We start from the raw sequence: 19,411 nt of genomic DNA, 5'->3' as shown, positions 1-19,411 counted from the left end.
GTTTAGAGTCACTTCAGAGTCAGTTTAGAGTCACTTTAGAGTCACTTTAGAGTCACTTCAGAGTCACTTCAGATTCAGTTTAGAGTCACTTCAGAGTCAGTTTAGAGTCACTTTAGAGTCACTTTAGAGTCACTTCAGAGTCACTTCAGATTCAGTTTAGAGTCACTTCAGAGTCAGTTTAGAGTCACTTTAGAGTCAGTTTAGAGTCACTTCAGAGTCACTTCAGAGTCCTTTTAGAGGCACTTCAGAGTCAGTTTAGAGTCACTTCAGAGTCAGTTTAGAGTCAATTCATACATATCAGTCTCAGTTCAGAGTTGGTTCAAAGTCAGTTCAGACATTTCAGATTTTGTTCAGAGTCACTTTAGACAGAGTCAATTCTGAGTCACACCAGAGTCAGTTTTATCAGTTCTGAGTCAGTTCTGAGTCAGTTAAGAGTCAGTCCAGATTCAGTTCTGAGTCAGCTGGAGTTAGTTTAGACTTATAGCTGAACTGGGCTAACTCAGAGTTTGTCAAGAGTCAGATTAATGTTTACTCAGCCTGTACTCTGACTGAACACTTGAATGTTAACACAGAAATGTGATAATGTTTTTTTTCCATCTCCTGCAGAATTACTTTGCTAGAAACTTCTACAACATGAGGATGCTCGCTCTGTTTGTAGCCTTTGCAATAAACTTCATCCTCCTCTTCTACAAGGTAACTCAGTTCTGAACGTTTTCTTCTCACCATAAACACTGGTCTGATCCCCACTACAGTGACCCCACAAGAACTGAATGCTCAGTTCTTCAATTAGAGGAAATACCTACATCTGCCTGTTGCATCAGGCAGAGAGGAGAGGCTGTTTGTCAACCGGCAGCAGAGAAAAACTTTGGACAGTAAACAGTTTCATTGCAAACCAAGATGAATACTGTATACAGGACACATTTTGTTAACAATGAAGACCCTGTTAGCATGATGTGTATTTCAAACCTGCCGTCAGACTCTGGACAGAGGAGCTGAAATTTGTGTGTGTGTGTGCGTGTGTGTGTGTGTGTGTAGGGGGGGGGGGGGGGGGGGGGGGGGGGCACCTGGCTGATGCTGTGTATGCTGAATAGCTCTGCTTTGAGCAGCAAATACATGCTGCAAATGGAAACATGCCCTCAATTAAAGAATCCAGATTTAAGGTTTTGGTTCTTATATTTTGATTTGAAGACCCAGGATTTTCCCTGTCCCCTCTCTTGTTTGAAGGACTGTTGCTGTGCAGTAATCTGGAATAGCTTTGACGAAGTGATATTTTGTGTTTTCTTCAATCTTAGACTCTCACGTAAACTCCTGCTTCTCTCAGAGCTGGTTCAAAGGTCTAACTTTTTTCTTTGCAGGTGTCCACGTCCTCGTCTGCCATGGAGGAGAGGGAGGTTTTGTCTGGCAGCAGCCAATCAGAGAGCAGTGTTCAGTGGGATCCACTGGCAAGTGGAGAAGGGAGGCAGGTGGTGGAGGAGGTAAGGGAGATGCTTAAGCCAGTCACGGTGCGTTTTGTCCTGGAGGAGAGCAGCGGCTACATGGAGCCCATGTTACGGATCCTTGCTGTGCTGCACACTGTCATCTCCTTCTTCTGCATCATTGGCTACTACTGTCTCAAGGTGAGACGTTCTGAGGTTACAGAGGACACCAGTCCTTCATTAGGGTCATCTATAGGTACTTGGTCCTCACCTGGATAAATGAGTGTGTATATGAATGTGTGCTGCAGGTCCCTCTGGTGATCTTTAAGAGAGAGAAGGAGGTGGCAAGAAAGCTGGAGTTCGATGGTCTCTACATCACTGAACAGCCATCAGAAGACGACATTAAGGGGCAGTGGGACAGACTGGTCATCAACACACAGTCAGTGCGCACCTGTAGATCAGATTACTGATCACTTATCTGATCAGGGTCATGTTGACCTCCAGCTGTGATATTTTTCTAAAGGAACAAAATACTGGTTCCTCTCAGTCTGTTGATTTCTCCTTTTTTGTTCTCAGGTCTTTCCCAAATAATTACTGGGATAAATTTGTGAAGAGGAAGGTAAGTGTCACTGTTTCACCCAGAAATACCAATCAATCACAGTTTCCAAACGACGGTTAATGACCTCAGGGTTTTGACTTTAGGATTATGTCTCAGGGTTATGAAAGCAGGGTAATGAGCATTGGATTATAACCTCAGGATAATAAGCATAGGATTATGAACTCAGGGTGTAGGATTATGAACTCAGGGATATGATTGTAGGATTATGCGCTCAGGATTATAATTGTACGATTTTGATCGCAGGATAGTAAGCCTGAGCCTGTGAACCTGAGTTTGGTGGAAGGATCTGGTGTGAGGGGGGGTTTCTTCACTGTGCAGAAACTTTCTTTAGTCCCTCTTGAAAACAGGAACAGAAAGTAAAAGCCTGTTCTTATTCAGTTTGAAGTTTGAATCAACAGGAGCCTTTGGAGCTCCTGTTTCCACCCTTTCTACGAATAATCTACATTAGTTAGAGTCAGCCTTTCAGCCGGCTGTCTTTACATCAGTTTAAAGTTTTAATGTGTGTGTGCTGTTTTCAGGTAATGGATAAATATGGAGAATTTTATGGACATGACCGGATCAGTGAGCTGCTCGGGATGGACAAAGCTGCTCTGGACTTTAGTGACGCACACAAGAAGAAGAAACCTCGCAGGGACAGCTCTCTGGCTGCTGTGTCAGTGTGCTCTCAGAGTTCCCAATTGTTGTGTAGACATCATGTTAAAGAGTTCATGATCAATCACTTCCTGGCGTTACAGAGAAAGAGACATGACCACACCATGTGACCCTCGGTTTGCTCTGTTTTCCTCCTCAGGTTGAACTCCATTGATGTAAAGTATCATATTTGGAAGCTAGGCGTTGTGTTTACTGACAACGTAAGTGTGAAAAACCATCATCCATCCATCCTTCACTGTCTGACTGTAGTTCACTACAGCAACTAAAAACCTGTGTCAAAGAATAAGCTATCAGTCTGCCCTCATCAAAGAAAAAGGTTTCTTCCCATGGAGAAACTACATCTGAACTGTTATCAGGTAAATACAGGTGTCAAACTATTAAAGTAACTCTGCCTCCTCAGTCCTTCCTGTACCTGGCCTGGTATATGACCATGTCCATCCTGGGTCACTACAACAACTTCTTCTTTGCTGCTCACCTGCTTGACATCGCCATGGGCTTCAAGACACTCCGCACCATCCTGTCCTCTGTCACACACAATGGAAAACAGGTACACACTTACCTGTGACTACAGTCTGTCACGCACACACAGCAGAAAACAGATACACACTCAGCTGTGGCTATAGTCTGTCACACACACACATACACACACATACACCCACACACAATGAAAAAAAAAACAGGTCTTCTCACTTACCTATCCTGTGTTGAACACATTGTTGCTGTTGTTGTTTGCAGCTGGTGCTGACAGTGGGTCTGCTGGCTGTGGTGGTGTATCTCTACACTGTTGTGGCTTTTAACTTCTTCAGAAAGTTCTACAACAAAGGAGAGGATGGGGAGCTCCCTGACATGAAGTGTGATGACATGCTGACTGTGAGTACGAGAGCTGATGTGTTTAGCCTCTCTGCATCGATGTGATGGGTTCAGCCATTACTACCATCTTCATTCACTGTAAAATGGAAACAGCTGCAGGCTGCCAAAGCATTTCTCACAGGGGGAGCTCTAACACAACACTAAAAGGAGCTCTGATTTCTCACTGGCTCCTTGCTCTTTCTCCCAGCTCACCAGACATATTATGGCTCTGGTAAACTCACTTCCTGATGACGATTTACTTTTTTCACAGCAGACAGAGAACACACTGAGGAAAAACAGGCCAAGAAGACCGGCAAACTCTCCTCTTAGAATGAAGGGTCTGAGGATGGAGGTCTGAGAATGGAGGGTCTGATGATCTAGGGCTGAGGATGGATGGAGGGTCTAAGGATAGATCTAATGATCTAAGTTTATTGATTGAGGTCTGTGGTTTGAGGGTCTGAATCTGGAAATCTGAGGTGGATTAAAATGTGTGTGAGTGTTAAACAGAAGCATGCTGTTGGGTGTGTGGATGGAGGTCTGTGGATGGAGGGTCTGATGACCGAGGTCTGTCAGTGAGGGGGTTAAAGTGTGCGTGTGTGTGTGTTTAACAGAAGCACCCTGTGTGGTGTGTGGATGGAGGATCAAGCTCCATGTATGGACTCAACGTCTTGGGTCAGAGCTTTTATCTGACGCTCTGTTTCCCCTCAAGCCCTCAGATTACCCTCTGCCTGCTCCACATGTTAGCTTTAGTTATAGCATCCATTAGCGTGACACGAAGAGAGCAGAAACTCTGATTCCAGCCCCAGGTGATTATCTCTGAGTTTCAGAATCAATGACTTAAACTAAACCACAGGTTTTAGTCATTGGTACTGGAACTCAGAAAGAAAAATTGAAAGCTAAACTTAGAGTACTGTCTCCAAACCCTTGTCATCAAGTCAAGAATCTGGGTGTAACATTTGTCTCAGATCTTAGTTTTGAGCCACATATTAAAAATCTGGTCAAAACAGCTTTTTATCACTTCAAGAGCATCGCCAGTACAACAGTTTCCCTGTCGAGCTATTGCAGAGACATAAGTTCATGCTTTTATTACATGTAGAATTGATTATTGTAATGCTCTCTTATCTGGTCTTTTGAAAAAGAAAATTTCTCAGCTTCAGCTGCTCCAGAACTCCTCAGCCACAATGCTGACCAAGACTAGACAGAGAGCCCACATTACACTCATTTTAAAGTCTCTGCATTGGTTACCAGTATCTTTTAGGATTGATTTTAAGGTTCTCTTGCAAGTTTTCAAATGTCTCAATGGTCTTGCACCCTCCGTTTTATCTGATTTGCTCATCGATTTTGTTCTTTGTCTATCGAACGAAACTTGTGTTTTACCTGCAGGCACAGAAAATAACCGAAGAACACAGCACACACTATCTGTACATACTGTTTAGTTTGTTTTTAAGAGCCTCTCTTATGGCCTCTCCCCAGTTTTCACAAATGCAGCGCAGAATATTTCAAAGGCTAATGTGGTGTAATTAAAACAAAACGTAGCCCCATTGACTGTGAATCACGCACCAATATATCCTCAGATTCTCATAATTAAAGTTATTGAATAATGGCATTATACTTTTCAGGAATTTAAAATATACAGATCGATCAATCAGACTGTTTTCCTCGTTGGTAAATTATCTTTTGTCAGACAAAACGACGTTTACAGTACCAGATCAATGATCATGTGGTGGACTTTTAACTATCTCACTTGGTAGCTTTGCACTTCACATTTTAACAACTGGGAAAAATTAATTATTCTACATTTAAATCCGAACACATGCCACTATGCTTTTCTATCATAGGTTCCCATTAGCACTGCCTGCATGTGTGACTTGATCAGCAATTGAAAGCGATCCCAAGCCACAGAGTTAGCTGGCTAACAAGCTCAAGTCATAAGCCGTGGGCCATGAGCAGTCTAAACAAAAAGTGTGATCAGTCAAGTAGGACCTAAACCAATCAAGTGCTGTGCCCCTAATGCCGAACCAATGCTCCAGACAAGAAATCAAGATATCATGATCCACAGTGTCAAAAGCAGTAGTTTAATCAAAAAGAACAAGGACCACTTTAAGGTGGTAAAAAAGATGTAGACCACACCAGAAGTTAAGTTTACACAGCAAAAACTGGAGTGTTAAATTTATGGAATTAGGCATTTCACAGTTGTTTTTAACTTTGAGGGCTCTAATTTCGTGGCACAGCGCAGCGCAGGGGGCGCAAGCCTGGCGCAGCCTGCGCAGTGCTAATTTTGTGCGGCGCAACGCCGTGCGCTGACATTTTGGTAGACTGAGATGGGTGTCTCGGTCTGAACAGAGATGGGTGTGACTGCACGCCAGGGGGAGTTGACGGCGCACCAGGGGGAGGTGTCGGCGGATTCATGTTGGCGCAGTGACAATTTCGTGCCAAAAAAGTGCGCTGAAAGCTCGCCAGCTCCAACCTGGTCTATCCTCGGCGCAAGGCAGAGCGCACCCTGCGCAGCTGTAATTTGGTGACAGGCGCACATGTGTGCACATGTCAACAAAGCCTCAGAGGCAGGTTTCCAGAGTGTCAGGCACATGTTAATGCAATAAACAATCACAACAATCACTATTTAATGTCACCGTCTGAACCAGCATATGCATTTATATCTATATTAACTGTCCTGTCACATCTGATGTCGGATTAAAGCCGTTTGTCATAATGGAAAGTTAACCTGACGGCAGCTGGAAGTTTGATGCACATCTTACAATTAAACAATAAACAGCCTTAACATCTGATACTGAGTATATATCTGGTTCTCTCATTTCATTTAATTCAAAGAAAAGAGGGAGAGAAAAGATGAAGAAAAAAGAGACAAAAAAAAATAATTGTATGTCATTCAGGATTTACCCGTGATTTCCCATGTTTCTCTGTTTTAGTCTTTATTTATAATGTGGTCTAAAAAGATGGCGTACATGATGAGGTGGAGACACTTGGTGTCCTCTGATGAGCCCCGCTGTCCATTGTCCTGCTGCAGGGACAATGGCTCTGACCGTCTCCGCTACCAGCACTGTTTCTACAGTGCTGTGGATAACTCAGACCAATCAGACGCTGCGCCTTGGCCGCAGGGCATTTAAAGGCGAGGAGCGGTGCTCATTTGATTGGTGAAAACAGCGCTCGGCTGTGTTGAACCCACTCACGGCTTTTCTCCTCCCTGTCTGCCATTTGCATGGAGGGAGGCGTGGATGCGGAGGGAGGCGTGGACGTGCAGCTCTGCGCTCCTCTGCGCTTTGACTTCGCCTCTCTTGGCACTGCAGGAAACTTGCAAAGTGCGCTGGTCACACCCTGTCGGCACAGCGAAGGCCGGCGCAGGGCAAGTGCGCTTGTGCTTGCGCTTGCGCCTGCGCTTGCGCCTGGTCTACGAAATTAGAGCCCTGAGTGTTAATTTAACACATTCCTATTTAAACAGCGCTCAGTGTTGGGGTTGATCGACAAAGCAGAAAGCTGCAGAAGTTAAAATAGATAATTTCAACATCACTCAAACAGTATCATTACCCACTATACAGCCTTGGATTCTACCTGATGCAAAAGTCGATCTCACACTGTTAGAAAAGAAAAGCAAGAACAGAGCGTTTCAACTCAACCCATATAATGTACAGGAATACATAAATGGATATCACAGCCTTGTCAAAATTTACGCAGATGCAAGAAAGAATACAGTTAATAAAGTAGGAGTTGCATTCACAGTACCAGAGTTTCAGATTAAAGTTGGGAAGAGAATCAGTGAGAGTTTATCGGTTTACACAGGGGAAATGGTAGCAATTTTATTAGCTCCACAATGGGTAGAAGAAACAAGACCGTTAAGATCAGTCATTTACTCGGATTCCAGTTCATCCCTTATCAGTATAGAACACAATCACTCAGACAGTCGACCAGATATTTAAACAGAAATTAAACACATGATTCACATGATGGGAATTACAGTCATGGTTTTATGGATGCCTGAACATATAGGAATTAAAGGAAATGAGGAGGTAGACAGGGAGGCAAAGAAAGCTACAAACAATAGTCAAATTGACATGGCAGTGGGTTACAGCGGAATGGAGGTGAAAGGTATGATGAAAATAAGAATGAAAGAAAGGTGGCAAAAACAATGGGAGTAAGAAAAAAACTGGGCGGTGGTACCACAGAATACAAAGGAAAGTTGGAAAAATGAGAAGAACTAGTTTGAATAGAAAAAGTGAAACGAGTATATCAAGACTAAGATTTGGACATTGTAGGTTAGATAGTAGGTTATTTAAAATGGCAAAGCATGAAAGTGGTAGTTTTGACAACTGTGAACAACAGGAAACAGCGGAATACGTTATCATACAGTGTCAGAAATTTGAAACAGAAAAAAGGCAGTTAATTAGTGGTCTCAACAGAGAAAATGTATGTTTTGACATAATAGACATTCTACAAAACGAGTCAGAGAGTAAGTTCTACAAGATGTTATTACAGTATCTGAAACAAACAAAGTTGATAGAAAGAATCTGATCTTTTTTTTCTTTTTTTTATACATTCAAATAGTTTAGATATTCTGGTCCACACTCCTTACCAGTAGGAGGCGGAAATGCACCATTTCGATGTTTGCCAACTGCCAATAAACCCAAAGAAGAAGAAGAAGAAGAAGAAGAAGAAGAAGAAGAAGAAGAAGAAGAAGGGGTTGACTGACATGCTCAATCCCAAACCACTCCCTACACACTACCCCTTTACTACAGAGTGTCACTCCAAATGAAGTCACACTCCTGGCTGTGGAGGGCACTTTAGTTGAAGGGGAAGGGTATAAACATGACTGGTAGAAATGGAAGGCCCTCTTCACTTTACCGGAAAATAGAAAACCTTGTCCCCATGGCAACAGAAAGACGCTCCTGGTGTATCGCTGTTATGCTGGGGCACAGATTGCGAGTCGCTTTGATCACTGTGCAAGACTGATGGCAGCTGCATGTTTTCCAAAATGACGCTTAGATTGACACAGAGATAACAGTGACACACATGGATTTCATTGGGATAGGGCAGATACCTGCTACCATGCCTCTTGTGCGTGTGAAACGAGAATCATTCACAGTTTGGAGCCGCACCAGCTGTCTTGTTTTTTTTCTTCTCTACAATCATAAAATCAGAAGCCATTACATTGACAGGATTTACATCATAATTCTATTGATTTTGAGTGATTCCACATCTTTCAATGCTATTACCATCTGACATTTCCAATCAAACAAATGACTTAATAATGACAACTGTGTCACATATTTAGTGCCAGGGCTGCATGATAATGTCAAACGTCACTGTAGAATAAGATTTGCTTGTTTTGTGTAATCTTTTTAAACCACGCTTCTTGTGAGTTTCTGTTAGTGTGATGGAGGTGTCAGGAACATATTTGATACATGCGGCACTTATATCGCATATATGTTGTTTCCTCCTCCATTTCACCGTTGCACTTCCTGTCAAAGTCCTTGAAAGTGTGCATCGATGCAGGCTCGCTGTTTAAGGGCTGAACAGTCCACTTCCCCTCCACACTACGTGGTTTTGGGATGGCCCTTGATGTGGCGGACCCTCCGCAACAACGCGCAAAATGAGGGTTAGTGTGTAGGGAGAGTGTGTAGGGGGCGGTTTGGGATTGAGCCACAGTGTTGATTTGAGCAGTGTGCAGTAACTCTGACGAGAGGTAATCTAAGCTCCATCCACATCTACTGCACATTTCACTCATGATTTCTCTTCGTCGGTTGGAAAATGTACTCCTGTCACACAGTTCTACGTGGTAAGTCTGGCTTTGTAAAGTAATTTCAATTGATGCTGGGAAGTATAGTGTGAAGAAATAGTTTTCTGTAGTGAAAATGTGAGTTTTAAAATAACGTGTCTGACCAGGACTGTAACTAAATGTGTTGTGGTAATTAGTGTTGTTAGCTAACAGCTAGAGCACATACTGAGTTAGCTAGCATCACAACTGTGAACTATCTGGAACTATCTGGGATTTTAAAATAGCTACCCATTCAAGTAAAGCCTAAAACCTTTACCACGGGGAGATAAAAAAAGACCATAAGCATGATGATCCCCATCTTAGGTTAAAGTATTAACCTTGAGCTTTGTTTTCCATTCGACTTTCACATCATAGGAGCCTGAAGAAACATGTCAGAACATGAAGTCACACGGTTCATATGTCAAGTTTTTTAATGACCATGACTTGGCATTAAAGGGCAACTCTGGTTTTTGACACCTGGACCTTATTTATAGGTGTGTGCATGCTCATCACTGAGACAAACATCGTGCAGCTCGGAGTCCTTCAGAAGTTATCTAGATCCAACCGATTTTAGACGCACTTAGCGGGGCCACGGCAAGGGAGCTTCAGCGTGGGACATAATCTCTGCAAAATCGCTCATTTCGGCTATATTTTTTCATCCATCGCCAGTGTTATAAAGTCAGCTCGTCTACCGTTTTCAGACTACGACCTCGAGTTTGACGGTTCGGTTAAGGCTGACATCTGGAACCAGGTATGAAACTACTTAGGGCCAGCTGTGGTCATACAGGTGGCTGACATCTGGGAAAAAATTAAAACTTATCTGGCCCAACACTGGGCCAGGACAGGGTCACATATGGCTATATGGGTGGCTGAGACATGACTAAATTATGGGCCATGTGTGGCAACCAGATGTGGCCCTCCAAAGTGCCGTAACTGCCATACATGGGCCGAGTGTGAGCGAGTTGTGTGGCCCACATTCTATGATTTATTTTAATTTGGTTGTTTTATTTTCTAATTTTGAGTTTGACATTCCACATTTTCTCAGGTCACCTGCACAAATTGAATTGTGTTCACCTATTGGTGTAGATTGGTGTGTTGGGATTGAAGGGTTAAATTGAATTGAATTTATTTATTTAATATGGACGATGCAGTTTAACATAGTTCCATCACTAAGTATACTGATGAAATACTGATGTGATGTGTGCGTTGGGGGTTGTCGGGTCACTTATGATTATTATAATAATGATCTTTTAGATTTTATTGCTTGTCATTTTACACACACACACACACACACACAGACAGACACAGACACACACACGCACCCATATAACTTTTTTTTATTATATACCTCATTCACTGTCTTTATTTATATTTATCTATCTCTGTCACTGCCATTCATTTTTCATTATATAAAGAAGTTTACAAGGTTTGAGAGGTTGGACTCAGGAAGAACCAGATTGACTCATGTTTAACCAGATAGACTCGGAAAGAACAAGACAGACTTTAGTATAACCAGATGAACTTAGCAATAACCAGATGGATGGCTCAGGTACTTGCCGGATTCAGGAAGAATCAGGGTTGACTCAGGTAGAACAGGTGGTCTCAGATCTGATTAGGTGGACTCAGCTGGAACAGGTGAATTTAGGTAGAGCAGGCGGACTCCGGTAGAAAACGGTGGCCTAAGTAGAACCAGAGGGACTCTGAAAGACTCAGGTTGACTCAGATGGAACAGGTGGACTCAGGTAGAACAGGCAGAGAGGTTAAATGGGTTCTACTTAGGTAGAATAGGTGGACTCAGATAGAGTCAGGTGGACTCTGGTAGAATCATGTGGACTCAGGTAAAATCAGGTGGACTTGGGAAGAATCAGATGGACCCAGGGAGAACAGAGGCCTATATCACGTAGCAGGATTAGTGTCTTAGCAAGATAACTTCAGCTTCTGCTCCGGAGCAGGATAAGTTGGAGTTTGAATCTGATACTATAAAAAGCCCCTCCCACTGGCCAATCAGCTTCTCAGAAACAATGGCCTGCCCTTTTCTCCCAGACCCGGTGGACAGAGGCGCACAAGTTGTAAGAAGAGCTTTAGGAAGAGAAAGGGTGCTTAAAGATCGATCAGATCCACTCGATCAAAGCGACAAATCACTGTATGAGAGGTATAGATTCTGACGGCCCAGACTACTCTACCTCTGTTACCTGAACTGTGTTTGTGCATGTGTGTGTGTGTGTGTGTGTGTGTGTGTGTGTGTATTTGTGCGTGCGTGAGTGTGTTTGTGTGTGTGTGTGTGTGTGTGTGAGTGAGTGTTTGTGTGTGTGTGTGTGTGTGTGTGTGTGTGTGTGTGTGTGTGTGTGTGTGTGTGTGTGTGTGTGTGTGTGTGTGTGTGTGACTGCGGCTCTCTCTAATCCTCTGAACTCAGTCACCCAGAACTTTCCTATTATACTCTGTTTCCTATTAAGGACCAGTGCAGAACTGCTAGTGTGTACTAGTCTAGGTGGGTCTGTGTGGGTCTGGTTCCAAGGATAAGTGCCTAGGTGTGCTCTTCTTTTATCAACCTGTCAATGAATAATCTGTTGAATTCACAAATGAGGATGACATAATCTGGTGCTCTTTCTCTGTTTCCATAGTGTGTGTGTGTGTGTGTGTGTGTGTGTGTGTGTGTGTGTGTGTGTGTGTGTGTGTGCGCGCGTGTTAATTCTCATCAAACTCACCTCCTGTTAAATTCATTAGATGTGATTCTCTTCTGTCCTGTCTCTCTCTCTCTCTCCTCTTCAGTGTTACATGTTCCACATGTATGTGGGGGTGAGAGCTGGGGGAGGGATAGGGGATCAGATCGAGGATCCAGCAGGAGACGAATATGAGATCTATCGTATCATCTTTGATATCACCTTCTTTTTCTTCGTTATCGTCATCCTGCTCGCCATCATCCAAGGTCAGATACACCCACACACACACACACACACACACACACACACACACACACACACACACACACACACACACAGCTCTATTAAAATGTTGTGTGTTACCTGGGCTTCATCACTGACTGACAATTGGAGGGATTCACCTGCTAAAGTGTCACTGTCATCATGGCTGTGTTGGTATTATTAGACTGAAGTTACCCACTCACCAGGGCCCTTATTTATCAAACCTGTGTACTCACGAAAAATGGTTGTACTCTCGTTTCCACACACATATCAGCATTTATCAATCTGAATGTGGCTCCGGGTACACTCAAATCCCACGCCAGGTCTGAGTTTGTGTATGCAAGTGTCATGACAGTGAGGAGCGTGGTGTAGCAAGGAAAATCTCTCTGTAGAGGAGAATTATTAGATCACATCAGTACAAAACATTTTCAGACAGTCTAACAGATGTTCCTAGTAGTACTGTCAGGGAATTAAAAAAAAAAAATCTTATTAATTACAGGATTTGTAATTAATTAATCTAACTGATCACATTTCAAACACATATCTGCCTAAAGTCCCCAAATTAAGAATTTGAATTTTAGGACATTACCAAATTGTAGTGCATGACTTATCATATAAGTTCACGAAAAAAGAGAAGATTTGTAATTCCACGTTTTTCAGTGAGATTGCAACTGTTTACTGCATCTATAGAAGTACGTTATGTTTTCAGCAGGGAGGAGGCAGGGACTGGCGAGGCCTGTCATTCAAAATCATGCTCGTAAACTACTGTGGGTGAGAGCGGTGAGTTCTTTGAATGAGAATTTAGCATGGTTATGAAGAGAAGATGTGAGATGACAAAGGCGAGACGCTGCAATTTAGTACAGTTTTGGCAGCTCACAATCTAAATAAGGGTGTGTCTCAGTAGTTCAGAGAGAAAGAGGCGCGATCATGAGAAAAGACAACAGAGGTCACAGAGAGGATAAAAAGATGGAGTACCCAAGATGAATGCTATTGAAAAAAAGTATGTTTTGTCTGTTTTTTCTGTTTTTTTAGGATCAAAAACAGGAGGAGAGACCTTTAAGAAGAAAGTCCACTCTTCTTAAGTAGTTTTGGAGTTTCCAGAGTCATAGAACACTATATTATTTGGGTCTTGAAAAATTGTTCAAGATGTGCTGGCAACCAGTGAGTTAATCATGTTAATTTAAATAACACATTAACTCATGGTGTAATTAACTAATTTAATTGTTGCGTTAAAGTGACAGCCCTGGTTCATAGGTTAATATTTTAATAGTTGAACTAGAAGTGACACCAAGAATGTTTTTAATATTTCACTCTTCTTCTGCCAATTTATAAAATACATTGCTAATGAAAGAGCAGCGTGAACTGTCAGATGGTATAAAAAATGTTTGTTTCCTTTATTGATTTACTTAAGAAAAAAAAAACAGAGGGAGGCTGTAATCACTTTTTAATACACTCTCATGTCGATAAGAAAGTCTCTGTGGAAAACATTCAGAGGACGCTGGAGCAAACTTTTCTATTAGCCTGAATTTTTTTTAAGGAAGCCGTATTTATTACATGATTTACCATGAAGATGTTTTTTTCACTCACATTATCACACCTGAAATAGAATAGAATAGAATAGAATAGAATAGAATAGAATAGAATAGAATAGAATGGAAAATACTTTATTTATCCCCGAGGGGAAATTCAGGAGTCACTGCAGCATTTAAGAAAACAAAAGTAAGAAAGAGTATAGAAAGTGCAAAAAGGTCCATAAGAAATTAGAAGACGACATCCCGTCCACCACTCGTCCACCACTCTCCAGCCCAGCCAGTCTCCACCTCCACAGGGTCCAGGACTGAGCCTCCCCACCAGTCTGTTCAGTCTCTGTCTCCTGGATCCTGTCTGCTCACAGCAGGCAAAGTTCCTCCAATGTGGCGCCGGCGTCCAATGTCAGCTCCGTCAGACACGTCCGTGAACAGCACAATGCCACTCTGCCCTCCGGCAGCACCTCTGCCACTGGGCTAGCATGGCTACCTCGTCCATCCCACCGGAAACAGATCCCACATTCCCAACAACAAAGGACAGGTCCACGTCGTCACCTCCCAGCTCACACCCGAGAAACAGCACGTTGTCCTCACCTCCTCCTCCTCACCTCGAGGGAAATCATCAAGCCTTACACTAGTTAGCATTGACATGCTACAGGCTGCTAACAGCTAATTTCACATGTAAACAATGCAGCCATGGTTACATGTAGGATCTCCAGACAAACACAGGAGAAAAGTAGTTAAAAATATCGCTAAAGGCACAAAAAGTTTGGTGTCCATGACCAACAATGAACCATACAAAGTAATGATCCACTCCAAATACAAAGATGATAAAAAAGAGACGAAAAAAATTACAAGAAAGGGACAAAGAAGAGAGAGCTACTGCAACAGGCAGCTACTGCAACAGGCAGCTACTTAGGCAGCGCCTAGCAACGATGCTATTATTATTACTAAGGGAGAGCCCAGCCACCCTACAGAGGAAGCTCATATCGGCCACTTGTACCCGCGATCTTGTTCTTTCAGTCACTACCCAAAGCTCATGACCATAGGTGAGGGTGGGAACGAAGATCGACCGGTAATCAGAGAGCTTCGCCTTCCGGCTCAGCTCCCTCTTCACCACGACAGACCTGTGCAGAGTCCGCATTACTGCAGACGCTGCACCAATCCGCCTGCCAATCTCTCGCTCCATCCTTCCCTCACTCATGAACAAGACCCTGAGATACGTAAACTCCTCCTCTTGGGGCAGGATCTCCTCCCCGACCCGGAGAGGGAACTCCACCCTTTTCCGGCTGAGGACCATGGACTCGGATTTGGAGGTGCTGATTCTCATCCCAGCTGCTTCACACTGGGCTGCGAACCGATCCAGAGAGAGTTGAAGGTCACGGCTTGATGAAGCCAACAGGACCACATCATCTGCAAAAAGCAGTGATCCAATCCTGAGGTCACCAAACCGGAGCCCCTCGACACCCTGGCTGCGGCTAGAAATTCTGTCAATAAAAGTTATGAACAGAATCCGTGACAAAGGGCAGCCGTGGCGGAGTCCAACCCTCACTGGAAATGAGTCCGACTTACTGCCAGCAATGCGGACCAAGCTCTGGCACCGGTTGTACAGGGAACTGGCAGCTCGTAACAAGCAGCCTGACACCCCATACTCCTGGAGAACCCCCCACAGGACTCCCCAAGGGACACGGTCGAATGCCTTCTCCAAGTCCACAAAACACATGTGGACAGGTTGGGCAAACTCCCATGCACCCTCGAGGACCCTGCTGAGGGTATAGAGCTGATCCACAGTTCCATGGCCAGGACAAAAACAACATTGCTCCTCCTGAATCTGAGGTTCGACTATCCTACGGACCCTCCTCTCCAGTACCCCCGAATAGACCTTACCGGGGAGGCTGAGGAGTGTGATCCCCCTGTAGTTGGAACACACCCTCCGGTCCCCCTTCTTAAAAAAAGGGACCACCACCCCAGTCTGCCAATCCAGAGGCACTGCCCCTGATGTCCATGTGATGTTGCAAAGTCATGTCAGCTACGACAGACCCACAACATCCAGGGCCTTAAGGAACTCTGGGCGAATCTCATCCACCCCTGGGGCCCTACCACCGAGGAGCTTTTTAACCACCTCGGCGACCTCAACCCCTCTTTGCCCGAGTGTCCAAGACATGCGGCCGCAAGTAAATGGTAAATGGACTTGAGCTTATATAGCGCTTTTCTAGTCATGGACCACTCAAAGCTGCTGTACACCACAGGTCACACTTACCCATCCACACCCATTCGCTCTCACATTCACACACTGATGGATCCAATCTTTACTATGACAGCTATCCATCAGTACATCTCACACAGTCACGCCCTTTCATACCCATTCACACACCACTGACGCAGCAGTGGGCTGCTACTTTGTCTGGTTAAGTGTCTTGCCCAAGGACACATTGCCATGTGTTGCCCAGAGCTGGGCTTGAACCTGCAACCTTCTGATCACCGACCAAGCGCATTCTCCAACTGCGCCACCGATGCCCCAAGTCCAACGACACGACTACAAAGTCGATCATCGAACTGCAACCTAGGGTGTCCTGGTGCCAGGTGCACACATGGACACCCTTATGCTTGAACATGGTGTTCGTTATGGACAATCTGTGGGAAATCCAACAACAAAATACCACTCGGGTCCTTCCAATCACGCCCCTCCAGGATCTCACTGTCATTGCAGACGTGAGCGTTGAAGTCTCCCAGTAGGATGAGGGAATCCCCAGATGGAGTACTCTCAAGCACTTCCTCCAAGGACTCCAAAAAGGGTGGATACTCTGAACTGCTATTTGGACCATAGCTACAAACAACAGTTAGGATCTGTCCCCCCACCCCAAGGCGGAGGGAGGCTACCCTCTCGTCCACTGGGGTGAACTCCAATGTACAGGCACCGAACTGGGGGGCAATGAGTATCGCCACCTCTGCCTGCCGCCTCTCACCATTGGCAACTCCAGAGTGGAAGAGAGTCCAACCCCTTGCTATGTGTCGAGGTGAGGCAGACTATTTCTAGCCCAAACTTCTCAACCTCGCGCACCAGCTCAGGCTCCTTCCCCACCAGAGAAGTGACATTCCATGTCCCTAGAGCTAGCTTCTGCAGCCGAAGATCAGTCCGCCAAGATCCCTGCCTTCGGCTGCCGCCCAACTCACACTGCACCCAACCCCTATGGTCCCTTCTGCGGTTGGTGAGCCCATGGAAAGGGGGTCCCATGTTACCCCTTCGGGCTGTGCCTGGCCGGGCCCCATGGGAACAGGCCTGGCCAGCAGGCGCTCGCCATCAAGCCCCACCCCCAGGCCTGGCTCCAGGAGGGAGCCCCGGTGACCCACGTCCGGGCAAGGGAAACGCTCAACCATTATTGTTCTTCATCTTAGGGGTCTGTGTGAGCTACACTTTGTCTGGTCCCTCCCCTAGGACCTGTTTGCCATGGGAGACCCTACCAAGGGCATAAAGCCCCCGACAACTTAGCTCCTAGGATCATTGGGACACGCAAACCCCTCCACCACAATAAGGTGGTAGCTCACTCATGGAGGGGTAAACAAAGGATGTGTAAATTAAATGTTCAAAACTCTGTGGTATTTTAGTTTGTCAAATCCATGCTGCTGCATCACTGCAGTGATTTCCTCGCAGACAAGTTTTTTCTGACTTGCTCACCACTTTTTCGGCTGCCAAACAACACAGTGTAATTTCTTTGTACCTTGAACGCCTTGGTGTTGTCAATCCTCAGCACAGTAAAGTCTCCTCTTCTCCATAATGCGTCTCTCCATGTCATAAATTCTGTGGGTTCAGCCAGCTAATCCTTGAATATATCGGAGCGTGTTATTTGAGTTACAGTTGTTTTCAGCTGCTACATTTATCAATACCTAATCAGGCGTGCACTGTGGTTAGCCTTGGTTTGCATGTTTCATAAATCACATGTGAACGCAAGCTTATTTTTACAGAGCAGACCTGTGCCACTTCTCATGCAAGATTGATAAATGAGGGCCCAGGTGAGCCAGGGGAATCAGGTGAACCCTGGTAGGTAAAGCCATGAAAGCCCAACCTGTTTTGTCTCTTTGGGACAGGTGAGTCAGGTGAGTTCACAGATGGAAACTCTGAAGCTCACCCTGCTGATAGTCCTTGATCAGACACACAAACACAGACTGAGATGATGGCTGTGACTCACTCACTGATGGGTTCAGAACAGGAAGGAATCACCTGCTCACCTGTGTGTGTCTCGCCTGCAGGTCTCATCATCGATGCTTTCGGGGAACTCAGAGACCAACAGGAGCAAGTAAAGGAAGACATGGAGGTAACACACACACTCTGTCACACACAAACACACACAAACACACACACATAACACACACACACACACACACACACACACACACACACACACACACACACACACACACACACACACATTGTTTATTATTATGTTGAAATGCTGACTCAGCATTTCAACATATTGTTCTCCTGTGACTTTATTCTTTTGCTTCTTCTTCTTCTTCTTCTTCTTCTTCTTCTTCTTCTTCTTCTTCTTCTTCTTCTTCTTCTTCCGTACGTTTTTTGGTTCGCTAAAACTCCTTCAAATTTTGTCCGATTTTCACCATTCAAATTTTAATCTATTCAGCTTCTTCTGGAGATGCGTGCTATGACTCTTCTCATATGTAACCCTTAAACTTTTTGAATTATTCAGCTTTTTATGAAAATTATTCTCCATCTGAAATGCATTGGAAACTTCAGCTTCTCTTGAAAAATCTCCTTCAACTTTCAGAACTTCTAGCCTCCTCATACTTCCACTTACAGACTTCATTTAAAATTTAAAATATTCAGCTATCTTTCCACTCTTCAGGTTTTTGTCTGCTCTTAAATATCTTTTACAGTTTTTGAAATTTCACTGTTCAAGCAACATAAACTTTTCCCACTTTGCCCTAAAATCTCAGCTTCCTAGAGTGCAATCATCGTTAGCTAGAGTGCGACACACTCTTGCAGAAAGGTTGCTGCTGTCTCTGAAAGAATTGTCATAACTTCTGAAATATTCGCAGTAGAAACTTAAAAAATACATCTAACAGTTGCTAGTCTTGTGCTGCTTCTGACAAAGTGGTTTTTAAAGCAAAAACATCAAGCACTTTATCACAAAATGACCAGCTGTCATGAAGTTTTTACACCCTCAAGCCATCTCCTCCAATGTTAATTCCTGAGGAGTTTTCTCAAAGATCAGTGGAATTTCCCTTATTTGCAAACTGCTCTCAATGACACAGTTCTGCATCTTCATACATGAAAGTTGCACCTTCAGCTTCCCCAGGATCTTGTGGTTCTTATGGTGTGTTCATTATTATTCTAGCCCTCACGGTTTTGGCAAGATGACAGAAGATTCAGACTCTTGCTTCACCACAAAATGCCCTGAGTAACACATGAGCAGGGCAAAGTTCTGCAGCTGCAGACTAACGAGCATTTGTCTCCTTGACAACCTTTGATCTCATGCAGCTGTTTATACTAGCTCATCAAAACATCCAGGAACAAAGACACACATGTACTTCAGTTACTCATACCTCCCCCTTTGACTTAATCTACATGCTCCACTATTCATACAACTCTTTCCCACACCTTATGATTCTCAAACTGCTACTTTTTTTCTATTACTAGTGCTACATTA

At 44.2% G+C, this 19,411-nt stretch overlaps 1 protein-coding gene across 22 annotated transcripts in view; it reads left to right on the top strand.

The window, feature by feature from the left end:
• The window catches only part of ryr2a (ryanodine receptor 2a (cardiac)), a 224,953-nt gene that overhangs the window by 197,701 nt on the left and 7,841 nt on the right, over positions 1 to 19,411 (top strand). For all 22 annotated transcript variants that reach the window (XM_074664020.1, XM_074664015.1, XM_074664009.1 and 19 more), the window contains 10 exons: positions 607 to 693; positions 1,356 to 1,616; positions 1,724 to 1,854; positions 1,992 to 2,034; positions 2,553 to 2,686; positions 2,825 to 2,885; positions 3,086 to 3,232; positions 3,421 to 3,555; positions 12,071 to 12,227; positions 17,997 to 18,061. In XM_074664020.1, coding sequence (XP_074520121.1) covers positions 607 to 693; positions 1,356 to 1,616; positions 1,724 to 1,854; positions 1,992 to 2,034; positions 2,553 to 2,686; positions 2,825 to 2,885; positions 3,086 to 3,232; positions 3,421 to 3,555; positions 12,071 to 12,227; positions 17,997 to 18,061 — 1,221 coding nt within the window. The remainder of the gene's footprint in view (positions 1 to 606; positions 694 to 1,355; positions 1,617 to 1,723; positions 1,855 to 1,991; positions 2,035 to 2,552; positions 2,687 to 2,824; positions 2,886 to 3,085; positions 3,233 to 3,420; positions 3,556 to 12,070; positions 12,228 to 17,996; positions 18,062 to 19,411) is intronic.

This window comes from Halichoeres trimaculatus, unplaced genomic scaffold, assembly GCF_033239565.1.
Source record: "Halichoeres trimaculatus isolate MK-OKI-2021-1 unplaced genomic scaffold, fHalTri1.1 fHalTri1_scaffold_23, whole genome shotgun sequence".
NCBI classification, from domain to species: domain Eukaryota; kingdom Metazoa; phylum Chordata; class Actinopteri; order Labriformes; family Labridae; genus Halichoeres; species Halichoeres trimaculatus.
The sequence above is the reverse complement of the archived record's forward strand: the minus strand, read 5'-3'. Positions and strand labels throughout refer to the sequence as shown.